The 13640-nt window shown below is 52.6% G+C and overlaps 1 protein-coding gene across 3 annotated transcripts in view; it reads left to right on the forward strand.

The window, feature by feature from the left end:
- The window catches only part of GRK3 (G protein-coupled receptor kinase 3), a 135753-nt gene that overhangs the window by 94557 nt on the left and 27556 nt on the right, over positions 1 to 13640 (forward strand). For all 3 annotated transcript variants that reach the window (XM_062181953.1, XM_062181954.1, XM_062181955.1), the window contains 4 exons: positions 4507 to 4585; positions 5580 to 5710; positions 8018 to 8112; positions 12113 to 12220. In XM_062181953.1, coding sequence (XP_062037937.1) covers positions 4507 to 4585; positions 5580 to 5710; positions 8018 to 8112; positions 12113 to 12220 — 413 coding nt within the window. The remainder of the gene's footprint in view (positions 1 to 4506; positions 4586 to 5579; positions 5711 to 8017; positions 8113 to 12112; positions 12221 to 13640) is intronic.

Consider the following 13640-nt stretch of genomic DNA (forward strand, 5'->3'; position numbering starts at 1 on the left):
TGAGGAACCTATATCAGTGTCTTTATGATGGGTCAAGGTCGAGGCCCCATTGACAAGAGGGCTTGGAGGATCTTGCTAGTTAGGCAGTCTCAATGGCTAGAGAAACCTTGCCTATAATTTGCATAAAAAAGGAGAACTTGGGGTCAGGAGACCTGGGGTTTCTCTGTGACCTCAGGCAGGTCATTTCCCTCTCCAGGGCCTAAGTTTGCTTATGTTTCAAAGACATCAGAACAGGAGGTGGTACTTTTTAAGAAGTACTCAAATACCCTCTGATTCAAAATCTAAAATGCGATGTTGTGGCTTACGCACATCCTGCTTTCAGGGACCTTCAGCCTGTGGCTGTTTCCTCTGGGCTGTCCTTAGGAGCACAGTCACTTTCAGAGAGTCTCCTGCGAGGGCCCGCTCGTCCCCCACGACGCTGTGGGTACAGGCGCCGGCCCAAGCTGGGAAAGCCCCTGGCTGCAAGGAGTTGTGGGCCCACCCACTTCTCTGCTCAGCGGATCAGTTGCTCCTGGGGCGAGGAAACCAGAGTGTGAGAAGGGGCGTGGCAGCTGACAGCCCTCGTGGAAATGAGGGCTTGGGGGGGGGGGGGGGGTTGTCCCTGGACCTGCAGGAAGGCACTAGCGCTTTGTTTGAGAATCACAGAGGGAGGGAGAGACAGAGAGGTCTTCCATCCACTGGTTCACTCCCCAAATAGACGCAACAGCCGGAACCGAGCCGATCCGAAGCCAGGAGCTTCCTCCGGGTCTCCCATGCCAGTGTGGGTGCTTAAGCAGCTCATCAGGCCATTAGCAGTAAGCTGGGTCGGAAGAGCAGCAGCCAGGACACGGACTGGTGCCCATAGGGGACGCTGGTGCCGCAGGCAGAAGCTTAGCTCCCTACACCACAGCAACGGGGCCCCTGACACTGGAGCTTTTCACAGAAGGAGGATTTTTTTTTTTTTAATGACAGGCAGAGTTAGACAGTGAGAGAGAGAGAGAGAAAGGTCTTCCTTCTGTTGGTTCACCCCCCAAATGGCTACTACAGCTGGCGCTCTGTGCTGATCCGAAGCCAAGAGCCAGGTGCTTCCTCCTGGTCTCCCATGCAGGTGCAGGGGCCCAAGCACCTGGGCCATAGGAGGATGTTTGTTAAACAGCCCTTGTCTTGAACTGTTAAGGAACAGGTTTTTTTTTTTTTTTTTTTCATACGATTTGTTGAACTCTTTACTTAGTATAGAATTAATCATATGTGTATAAGGTTAGTTAAAAACAGATCTTAGTAACAAATAAGAATGGGAATAGGAGGAGGGGGGAGAAGGGTGGGAGTGTGGGGGGGAGAGCAGGTATGGTGGGAAGAATCACTGTGTTCCTGAAGTTGTATTTACGGAATGCTGGGAGTTTGTATTCCTTAAATAAAAGGTTTCTGGGCAGTGGGGAGGGGGGCGGAATGAGGAGGAGGATGGTGCTGATACTCTGTCATTGGAGGGCACAGTCAGCCTCGAAGTCTGTAGCACTGCGTCTCAACACGACTCTAGAGGGGACCAGGCGGCCGCGAAACAAACTTTGCAATTCATTCTGGAGCGATTTTCTCTGGAAGTTTCGTGGAAACTGAGTTCAAGTCCATGACTCTTTACAAATGGGAGCGCGTAAACTCGAAATTGCCCCTGTGCCCTCACTACAGAGGTTTCAGCCGTGCAGAGCTTGGTTACGGAGTGCTGGTGTTCGAACGTTTTCTCTTGGAGTTCCGTACTCTGCCGTGTCTGGTTTGTCACGAACACGTGCTGGGTGTGAAGAAGCTGAGTCGCTCTGGTTGGGTACACCTGGTGGAGCACTGAGGCGCTTTCGTGGGGAAGCCATCGCGAGCCCCTTTGCGTCTCTAACTCCATGCCCGTGCCACGCTGCCCAGGTTTCTAACCCTGCAGTTTAGCTCTGCTGATTGCATGTGAACTCCACATGCGTGTCCTCTCGTGTGTCTGGCTTCCCGCCCGGTGCCGCGTGCAAGACGCGTCCGTGTTCTCGCGTGTGGCAGCCACTTGTTCTAGTGGCTGTAGAGCAGGGATCCGCCAGCTCCATGTGGCCTGAGGACCAAACCAAGCTCATGGCTTTATTTTGTACAGTCCCTGGGCAGAGAATGGCTTTTACGTTTTTAAACAATGATAAAGAAAATAAGTAAAGAAGAATTGCTGTGAGAGACGTATGGGGCCAGCAAGCCCTAAAATATTTACTGTTAGTTCTTTGCAGAAAAAGTCATCGACCTCTGTCCTGTATTATTCTGTCATGTAAATAGTCCACCCTGTATCTGTTCCACTGGCTTTTTAAAAACCATTTGTAGCATTCATTCATTCATTCATTCACTTATTTGAAAGGCAAGAGACAGAGGCGGAGAGATAGTCAGTGGGCCGGTTCACTCCCCGCAGATGCCTACTACAGTTCTGGGTGGACCAGGCTGAAGGCAGGATCTGAGAACTCATTCTGGCTGTCGTACATGGGAGGTGGGGGCCCCGCTAGAGCCATCACCTGCTGCTTCCCAGGGTCTGCACCAGCAGGAAGCAGAGCTGGGACTTGAACCCGGGGCCTCTGATACGGGATGCAGGTGTCCCTTAACTGCTGTGCCAGGGGCCTCCCCCGTGTTGTGCTGTCCATAGCCACTTGGGCTGTTGTCTAGCTTGGGCCGTTTTGAATGGTGCAGCTGTGACCATTCCCTGCAGGTCTCCTGGGGCACATAAGCACAGGTCACTGTTGGGTGTCTACCTGGGGGCGCAAACCTGGGTCACCGAGTTTGCAGGGGGTGCTTAGCCCCGGCACGTACAACACGTTGGCCATGCTCCTGGCAGCCCTGTGTAAACGTCCACTCGCTCCCGTGCTTGGTGCTGACAGTCTTTTCAGCTTTGGCCTTCCAGTGGATTTCAGTGTTAGCGTGTTGTGCTGTTAATTTGCATTTCCTTGGGGACACCCGAGATTGAACATTGGTCACAGCTCTGTTGGGCCCTTCGCATCCTCTTCTGGTGAAAAGCCTCTTTAAATTTCTCTGTGTGTGCTGATTTTCTATTGGGTTATTTGCCTTTTTCTCCACTGAGTCATAAGAGTTCTTAAATATGTTCTGGACACGAGTCCTTTGTGTGTGTGTGTGTGCGTGTGTGTGGATTGTCAGTATCTTCTGTAGTGTGCCTATCTGTTTGCATATTGGTGTCTTCTGATGAGCATTTTATTAGTCCAGTTTATCAGTATTTCCATCATCTCCGTTATTAGTGCCGTCTGTGGTTGTTTACAAATCTCTACCCTGAGATCATGAAGATATCCTCTCTCGTTTGCTTCTAGAATCTTTACTGTCATATCTTTCCTCACCAACCGTTGTGGGTCTGAGTATGAATGTAGTGTACGGTGTGAGGGAGGGGTCGAGTCTCATACTTTATTGAAACAGAAATCAGGCAAAAGTCCCTCCTTTGCCCCTGCCCTGTCGTGTTGCCTTTATTGCAAATTAAGTGACCAAGTATGTATGTGTCTGTTTCAGAATTCTCTGTTGTGTTTCATTGGCCTGTTAGTTCTCGGGCTAAAACCACTGAATTACTCTTGCTTCGTAGTGAGTCATGGTATCTCCAGCTTGTTTGTCTCCAGGACTGTTTGAACTTTCCTTGACAGTTTGCCTTTCCATGAATTTTAGAATCGGCTCAACAGTATTCATTTTAATTAAGATTACATGGGATCTATAGATTAATTAGAGGAAAATGGAAAATTTTACAATTGAGTTATGGAGTCCCTGACCATGGTTTCTTTTTCCCACTTTCAAGAGCTAATCTAATTCTCAGGGTTTCACAAACAGTAGTACAGATAGCATTCCTCCTCCGTGGTCTGGCTCTCCCAGCCGCACAGCAGAAGCCGACATGGCTATTCAGTGAGCCAGAATCAAACTTGACTGCTAAAAAGATTAGCCAGACAGGAAGCTCTTCTGCAGAGTGTAGTGTTTAGAAGAGGGTGTCATTAGAAAAGAGTCGATTGAACCCAGTGGAGAGTGGGCCTTCAGCAAGTTCATCTACTCCAATTCTTAATATTGCCTTTTAAAGAATTTTATTTATCTGAGAGGGGAAGGGGGAGACATCCTACCCACTAATTCACTCCCCAAATGCCCAAAACAGTTGGGGCTGGGCTAGGCAGAATCTATGAGCTCAGAACCCAATTCAGGTCTCCCACGTGGGTGGTAGGGACCCAAATCCTTGTGCCTCACCTGCTGCCTCCCAGGGTCTACATTCGCAGGAAGGTGGAATCGGGAGTGGAGCTGGATCTGAAACCCCATATAGGCTTTTGGTATCCCAAGCTGCTAGGGCAAACTCCTACTCCAGTATTGTGTCTGCGAGTGTTTTATCCTGTACCCAGGGCTGCTTTGCCTGGACTTGTGCAGTTAACCATGCAGGTGTCTGCTCAGTGCAAAGGATGGTTGCAGCGACAAAACGAGTCGCACAGAGCTTGCTGGTCGGTGGACTCTACAGGACAGCCACCGCTCATCTTACGAACTTTTGTCTTTCCGCTCTAGGACTGTCCTTTCATTGTGTGTATGACCTATGCCTTCCACACTCCAGATAAACTCTGCTTCATCCTGGACCTGATGAACGGTGAGCAACACCCAGGGAGTCTGAATCCATGAAGGCCTTGGCCTTGGTACTGCCTCTGGCATTGTTCCCTGGGCAGATGCAGCTGGAGTCTTCCCAATAATTAGGTTCCCCGAAGCTGAGGGAAACCTTTTACTGTTCAATTTTCAATAGGAATTCATTTAAAAATGTAGACTGTGACTTCTCTCTGGACCTCCAGGTCCTCCCAACACCCACCCCCCCTCCCCCATTCCCCCGGAAGTTGGATTTTGTAGGAAAGATTCTCATAAAATACTGAGAGTGAAACTTGATTTTCTGGAATGCAGCTGGCCTTGGTCTTTAATTAGCTTATTTCCTGGCCTTCCACTGTAGGAATGAAATACCCCCCGAGGATATAGGCCAAAGATAGAAATGCATTTAAAGACCAGCTCTGAAGGACCGACCCTGGGCTAGTAGCGATTCCAGCCCGGTCTCCTGCACCCTCTGAACCTGCAGCCCCCTGCTCTGGTTTTCCAGACTGGTCAGAGGTCCTGAAGATGCTAAAACTCGGTCTGCTGGAGAAGTCGCCTTCACACACCAGAGGGCAACGCGGTTATAAAATCGAACTTATTTTAGTAACAAGAGCCTAAAGAAAAAGACATACAGTTCTACCACCCAAATGCCTGTGTGTGTTTTTATTTTCTTACTGTGCCCTTGAAGTTTGGTCCTGTGATTTAAAACTAAATCTATGCAGAAACTATAAAAGGGGTGTCGCAGGCATGGTCGTGAGCCACAGAAAGCGGACACAGCGGCCATTTGTGTGAGTGTCGGAGCAGGCACAGCGGCCGTGGGGAGATGGGAGCCTGGGCCATGTTTACGTTTTCTCCAGGGCACCGAAAGCATCCAAGGACAGATATCAAAGGTGGCGGAAGGGCAGTGCAGAGCACTGTTCTCCTGCATGCGACCACCGAGGAGGAGGATGGATGGATGGTGGTCTCTGCTCACTGACTCACGCCCACTCCCCCACCTCTGATTGCAGGGGGCGACCTGCACTACCACCTCTCCCAGCACGGGGTATTCTCCGAGAAGGAGATGCGGTTCTACGCCACCGAGATCATCCTGGGGCTGGAGCACATGCACAACCGCTTTGTTGTCTACAGGGATCTGAAGGTGAGGACAGCTGGCGCAGCCACGCCGAGGGCCCCCTCCACAGCCCCTGTCACGTGCCCCAAGGCCATCGTCCCAGCCCCGTGAAGTCCTTATCTGTGTGACGTCAGACTGTGCAACGACAGACCCCACGTTGAAAACTGCAGTCAATTAAAGAACAACAGAAAAGCGGGAGAGGCTTTGTTCTGTTGCTGCCCGTTTTAGGAGAGAGTGTAATTCGGTTAATGTTCACTAAGCATCCGATTGGCCCTGGCCATGTGAGAGCTGGGCAGAGATGGGCGAGCTGGTGTGGGTGGCCTGGCATGCCCATGGCCCACACCCGAGTGCCCGGGTTCGATGCCCAGCTCCTGATTCTAGCTTCTGCGGGTGGGCCCTGAACGTAGCAGGGGATGGCTCAAGGGGTTGGTTCCCTGCCACCCACGTGGGAGCCCTGGGTTGTGTTTTCAGTTCCCGGTGATGACCTGGCCCAGTCTTTGGTGTTGCAGGCATCTGGGGAGTGAAGCAGTAAGTGGGGGTGCTAGTGCGTGCTCTCTCTCTTTCTGCCTGTCTCTGTCTTTCTACCTCTCAAATAAATATGTAAATAATTCAAAAGAAAAGGCGAACAAGCCAAGAATAGATATTTTACAGGACTTAAAAGCTGGTGAGCCAAGCCCATGCGATCTGAAGACCGGGCTGGAGATCAACCCGACATTGACAGTGCACAGCACACAGTTGTGCAGCTGTGTTGGGCAGTGAGAGAAGAATTGAGAGGCGTGACAGTCACTAATAGCACAAGGAGGTCCCAAGAGAATCTGTCTGCCTATTATCTCTAGATGCTTCTTGAATGAGCCCCCAGTGGCCAGTTGAAACGCACGGGTTATATTCCTTCCTCTAAAGATCTAAGATGACTTTAAAAAAAAGATTCATTCATTTATTTAAAAGGCCGAGTGACAGAGAGCGCGAACGAGCAAGCTTCCACCTGCTGGTCACTCTGCAAATGACCGTAACAGCTAGGGCTGGGCCAGGCCAAAACTAGGAGCCTGGAACTCCAACCTGGTCTCCCACATGGGTGGCAGGGACCCAAGTGCTTGAGCTATCATCCGCTGCCTTCCCAGGGGCATCAGCAGTGAGCTGGATTGGAAGTGGAGCCGCTGGGACCGGAAGCAGCACTCTGATACGGGATACTGGTGTCACAAGCAGTGGCTTAACCTGCTGCACCACAATGCTGGCCCCTAAGATGCTTTTTAACATTTCCTTTTAAGAATCTAAAACATTTTATTTTATTTCTGAACATTTTATTTTTTTCCAAAAATGTTTTGTGAATTTTAAAACTTTCTGAAAATTTAAAGAAGGTAAAGAAGGGGGAAAACCGTACCATTATTGAATTACAGAAAACCAGATGTGGGTTCGCTCACAGTATTACATTCCCCTACGTAAGTTTTGCAGAATGATAAAATACACGCTGCAGGCCCACAAAGTGCCTTTGTCATACGTTGCAATTTAAATCTGTAACCGGTAGCTAATGATCTTTATGCTGTGTTTTGGTTTGCTAAGCTATTTGCTTGGCAATGGCATTATTTAATTTGCATTCAAATGTAATTCTGGTCACTCACGATTATTCATGTTCCAATTTTATAAGAGCATACCATTTTTATTTCAAGCAAAATAATACCTGATCTCCAGCAGAAAAATATTACTAAGACGACTGTAATACGACGTGTATTATGGAGAAGAGCTTTGTTTTCCATGATCATGCAGATGAACCTAATCTTCATGGATACATTGTATCAGTATTGTGGTCAGAATCCTCTCTGGTCATTTGCTGGGTCCCTGTGTTGACTACGCACTGATGAACAGAATTGCCGCTTACCAGGATTAGTGTGGCACGGGGGTGTGTTTTGATGTCTTAGTGTACATTCAGTTCTGTCCAGATCCTTTCCGTTCTGTGCCTGGTGGGCTCCTTCTCAGAAGCTCTTGTGGTCCCTGTAAGCCTCAGAGCTGGTGGACTCGCTGCCCACCGTCGGGAGGCACCCTGTCCTGGCTGCATGTTCGTTCTGGGTGGGTACAGTGAGAAAGAGGTGCTGTTGACCTTGGCGGCTGTGACCGTGACCATGACCGCCCCTGGAGCTCATTTAAGTAGCGGGAGCTTCCGTGCCCATCTGGGCTCTTTCCTGCTGAAGTTAGCCTGAGCAATGTTCGTCTCCGTATCGTGCCTGCTGGGGTGTGAGCCTAGCAAGCCGGGCTTGATCCGTGATCCGGTAAGAGGACCTCCGTGTCTGTCCGCTGAGACGTTCCCAGAGCGCCTGAAAGTCACCTCCTCTCTCCTTGTAGCCCGCAAATATCCTCCTGGACGAGCACGGACACGTGAGGATCTCGGACCTCGGGCTCGCCTGCGATTTCTCCAGGAAGAAGCCACACGCGAGCGTGTAAGTAGCCGCGGCTCTGCTCACCGCCGCTTCCCGCGCGCCGCTGGCCAGCGGGGACCCTGAGTATGTGAGGACGCCAGGCCAGGGGAGACCCCGGGTGTCACAGGCTGTGGGAGGGGAGGCGACAGCCGTGTGCTTTCCAGCTCTAACTGCGGGGAGTGGCTGAGCCTGCTCAGGGGCCAGCAGGGTGACCCGAGTTCCTGCTGCCCAGTTGCCCTGCGTGTGTTGTTAACCCATGTAGCCCTTGGTCCCTTCGTCCATGAAGTCAGCCCAGGGAAACAGAGGCACCCGTGGGGCAGGGAAGGCACGGAACCACGTGGAGAGCCGAGTTTCAGCTACTCCTCCCCCGCTCCCGAGAGTGGCTTTACAGAAACAATACAAGGAATTGGGAAGATTTTTTTTTTTTTTAATCAGAGACAAATCACCCTCTCCCACTTGGAGCTCTTGACGCGAGTCCTCTCATGAGATGCACTGGGTACAACCAACCCGCCCAGTCCTCCAAGTTCTATGGAGGCGGCCACAGTGGCCACGGCTCTCAGGGACTTGGAAGTGCTTCTGGCAGTGGCTGTGCCTGGTCAGCCCGTGGTGGCCCAGCCCGAGGACTTCTCTGCGCCCAGGGTTGTTGACACGACAGCAGAAATACACAGGGTGCTGCTCCCAGCACGCCGAAGAAGCAGAGCAGAAGGCGAGAGGTGTGTGTCTGCCCCCTTGGCGTCAGGTCACCTGCGTGGGAAGTGTGGCCGCGTGTGCAGGGCGTGTTCTGGTTTGTGCTTTTCCATCTCAGGCTCAGCCCCAGGTGTCTGACAATGGTGTCGTCCCATCATCCTGAAGTTAGGTTCATCTCTGCGCCGGGTGCTCTGGAAGAGCCCCGGGCGCCCCGTGTCGTGCACCTGTGGGGAAATCAGCTGCAGGGCAGGCACCACCCTTTGTGTGGCTGCGGAGCAAGGTGGCCGGGAACTGCAACACCCCGGAGCGACCGCGTGAAGTCAGGACCGCCTCTTGAAGCTGTGATGGAGCGGCAGCTTTCTGTAGACACACTCCTCTCGCTCTGCGCAACCTGGGATGCACTGATAAAAGCATTAGCATCTTTCTAGCACTTCATAATTATCAGGCCAGAACCTGTGGTTGTATAAGCTTCTCCCAGGGAGTTCATCAGACGGTTTTTAAGAGAGTCATTTGAATTTTTAATACCGTGGCTATTTGGTATGCTAATTTCTTCAATTTAGGGAGAGTCATCGCTACATACGAATCCACGAGTTTATAAGAGTTAATCTTCCAAAGGAATTGACTTTCAGTCACAGGGTTATTTATTTCCTTAGAGGGCCTAGCCCATATTTTTTCTTTTTCTAACTGTAATTCACGTTGGCTTTGAAGCACAGGCTGTTCTTTTGCCAGCTCTGCTCTCCGAAGTGTAGCCTTTGAGTAGCACCTGCAGGGAGGCGCCCTGGGGTGGCTGGTTCCCGGGAGGCCTCCCTTAGGAAGATAAGTACACGCCAGGACACTGGTGTTGGGTGAAGGAGGTGCTTAGTGCTAAGAACAAAGACTGCAGGTCTGCATTTGAGTCCCTCTCCTGAGATATGGAAGCCCCAGTTTTTCTCTTCTTCCTTTTAAAGATTTATTTATTTGAAAGGCAGAATGACAGGGAGAGAGAGAGAGGTCTTCCATCCACTTTGGTCCGCTCCCCAAATGGCCGGAACAGCCAAAGCTGAGCCAGGCCAGAACCAGGAGCCTGGAACCCCATCTGGATCTCCCACGTGGGTGCCAGGGGCCCGAACGCTTGGACCATCTTCGCCTGCCTTCCCAGGTGCATTAGCAGGGAGCTGGGTCAGACGCAGAGCAGCCAGGACTCAACCTGGCACTCGGATGTGGGATACAGGCATTGAAGGCAGCGGCTCGACCTGCTGCACCGTGTCGTCAGCCTCTCAACTTTTCTCTAACAGTGATACTTATTTCCCGTGTGTGTTCACTGTCGGGGGTTAAATCAGCTCATGACCCCCAACACGTATTCATTGCACTTGCGCTGTGCTGGGTGCTGGTGTTGCTGCTGTCACAGAGCCGGTGCCTGGCCTCCTGAATACGCAGCCCGGGCACAGGGACCCAGCCCAGTAAGTGGCCGGTGCAGGCCGCCCGTCCCAGCAGCCGTGGCTGGGTCGTTTGCTGAGTAGCAGCAGTCCCAGGCTTGCCGCACCAGCTGCTCCGATCGCGTGGTCTTCACAGGGACCCCGTAAGCTAAAGCTGTCATTGTCCCCTTCTTACAGTACAGAAGTTGAGTTTCAGAGAAATTGGGGGACTGGAACGAGGCTGCATGGCCGGCCCGCCGTGGAGCTGGGGTGCTGTCACCCAGTTCTGCCTGACGGCAGAGCCCTTGCTTGCTGTCTATGCTGTGCGGGTCTGTGAGGCTCTGCTGGGGCCCGCCCAGCACTTCACCCTGAACTTGGCTTCCTCAGCTTTTCGAAGCAGTCCGTGTGCTCCTCGGAGTCTGCCCGCCTGCGACTCCAAGTCCGTTGACGGAATCAAACGAGATGCTCCCTGTGGAGTAGCCAGAAAAAAAAAAAAAAAGCATCCTCTGGGGAGGGAACAGATTGTCAGTGGCTAATCCGAGTCCTGGCTCATTTTCTCTAAGAACACAAAGCCGCGTTTCAAGCCGCAGAGTCCTGAGAGGCTCACGTGTCTCCCGCGGAACGTGTCGCGGTAGCACACGTGGCTGCCGTGGAGGCAGAGTTGGAAAACCACGGTGGCGGGGCCCAGCGCTGTTCTCTAGCTGTGTCCGGCGGCAGCCTGGAGGACCGATCTGCCTCAGCGTGTTTCTTTCTCCTTGTGGAAACTCATCCAACCCAGAGCTGTGACTCGGTGCTGAGAATGACGGGTTGGCAGGTCACCACGCAGGGCCTTGTGCAGGAAACATTGGAATTCAGCCTTCCCGGAAAAGGCTCAGGATGCTGCTCGTAGAGCCTTCCGGTGCCCTGGTGCCCTCACACCTTCCACCTGGAGATTCCCGACATGGAGCTTTCCCGAGTGCGAGGCCGTCCTGACCGTGGGATGGCGCTCTTTGGAAGCATCCCTCCTAGGAACACGGTACCAGACCCACTGGTGACTCAGGATCGCTACTAACCCCGGTCATTTTTCTGAGCAGAGTTAACAGAGCTGCAGGTGGGTTGAGCTGTGCACCTGCAGTCCCCACGGCTCCTGAGAGAGGGAGGTGTTACCTTATTATCCGTGTTGTTGATGAAGAAAATCAGCAAAGGGTGACGAGGCTGCAGGGCGCACAGGTAGACAACGGCCGGCGCAGGGACCCTCGCACTCGCATCTTTGCAATCCCCTTCAGAGCTCAGCTGGTTTTTGAGAAAGGAATGGCGCCCACCCGGCTCTCCTAGGGGCGCAGGGTGGGGATGGGAGGCTGGAGAGGCCCCGTGGGACCAGGGCTGCAGAGTGGCAGGTGGTGCGCTTGCGTCGGAAAGATGGGTCCTCCTGAGTGATTTTCTCAGCTTCCTGAAAAGCATCTTCGTGTCCTCTTAGTGCCGAGTCCCTGGTCCTCGAGCCGCTCTTAACACTCAGCGTGATTCATCTACCTGATGCACGTGGGCTTGAGCACCCCTGGGACCTGTCACCTGTGAGGTGTCACCAGCCAGGTGGTCCTCACTGTCTGCAGGGGAGGTGGCAGCGTGCAGGAGTGGGTCCCCTCCCCCTCCTCGCTTCTGCTGCTGCCCCTGCCCCACGCATCTTCACTCCCGAACAGGCAGGAGCACCTGTGGTATCCATGGCAGGAGAGGAGACGGCTTTCAGCTCTCAGGCCGTGGACCTCACCTCCTTCACCCTGAACTCCGGGGGTCACCCCCTCCTGTGTGCTCGCGGGTGAGGGTGGAGCAGCACGTCCCCTGCCTGCCCCTCTCCTCTCTCCACAGCTGCTGCTGTCCCTGAGTGGCGTCCACACCTCCTGCGCCGGCAGCGTGTCCTCAGGCGGGCCTGCTCCGTAACCATGCGTGACCTTTCTTCTCCCCAGGGGCACCCACGGGTACATGGCTCCCGAGGTGCTGCAGAAGGGGACGGCCTACGACAGCAGCGCCGACTGGTTCTCCCTGGGCTGCATGCTCTTCAAGCTGCTTCGAGGGTGAGTGGGGCGCGGCTCGTGGACTCGAGCCACTCGGGCAGTGTTTGGAATCTGGGACATGGTGCTTTCCCAGCCTCCCTCCCTCCCCCTTCCTCTTTCCTTTGTTTCTTCTTTCCTTTGTTTCCACTCTCTCTATATATTTATTTGAGAGGCAGAGAGAGTGAGCTCCCATCTGTGGGTTCACTCCCCGAATGCCTGCAACAACCCAGGGAGGCTTAGGGACCCAAAGCAACCGCTGGGATGACCACAGTGTGTGTCTCGCAAGGACTTGAGCCAGGCCCTGCCGCCTCACAGGGTGTGCGTGAGCAGGAAGCTGAAGTCCAGGGCACAGCGAGATCTCGAACCCCGGAACTTCATGTGGGAGGTGAGCGTCCCAAGAAGCGTAGGAGCAGCTCAAGCTGGTGCTTGGCTGGTGACTTCCTGTCCTGTGCGCCCGAGAGGCGCTTTCCCATAAGCTTACAGAGCAGAGCTTTTCCTTAGTCTGTCTGTCCCGTACCAGGTAGGGATCCCAATGCTTTGAGGTCTAGACAAAGGCTTGTGTGAAATATGTCCATTGCCAGCCACACTCTGGGAGCAGGGATTGTTTCACCGCGTGGGTCATGGGGCAGGTATTCTACAGCAATGAAGATACCGCCTGGGATCCCAGCCTCTCTGCTTCTGATCTGGGGTCCTGCTGGTGCTCACCCTGGGAGGCTCAAGTACTTGGGTCCCTGACTCCCACGGGGATTGCGCTCTCATAAGCTCCTGATTTCAGCTTGAGCCAGCTCAGCTCATGCAGGCATTTGAGAAGTGATCCGGCAGATGGAAGATCCCCTCCCTCCTCCCTCCCTCCCCCCCCCCCTCTCTCCCCGCCTCTCTGCCTCTCTCTCTCTGCTTCTCTCTTTCCCCGCCTCTCTGTCTCTCTGCCTGCCTTTTTCTCTGCCTCTCTCTCTCTCTCTCTCTCCCCACTTCTCTGCCTCTCTCTCTCCCCCCCTCTGCTTCTCTCCCTGCCTCTCTCTCTCTCTCTCTCTGTCTCTCTCTCTGTGGGAGTCACAGCAGATGCAGGGAGTCCAGTCTTACATGGCCCTAATTCTATCTGCCTTCCAAATAAAATGAAAATAAATTAAAAAAAAAAAAACCTCACAAGATAAAATGTGGATAATTGGAACAGGTAGGATTTTTTTTTCCCTAGAGATTAATTATTCATGATTTTCTTGTAAACTTAACAGCATTTTGAGAATTACAAAAGCTGAAGACCCTTAGCAAACCAATTTTAAAAGTTTGCATTTATTTGTAAAAAATGCTGGAGTTAATTTGTGTGTGTGTATGTGTGTTTAAGATTTATCTGTTTATTTGAGAGGTAGAATTACAGAGAGAGGGAGAGAAAAGGTCTTCCACCTGCTGGTTCACTCCCTAAATGGTCGCAATGGCTATAGCTTTA

Source organism: Lepus europaeus, chromosome 23 (assembly GCF_033115175.1).
Source record: "Lepus europaeus isolate LE1 chromosome 23, mLepTim1.pri, whole genome shotgun sequence".
Classification (NCBI taxonomy): domain Eukaryota; kingdom Metazoa; phylum Chordata; class Mammalia; order Lagomorpha; family Leporidae; genus Lepus; species Lepus europaeus.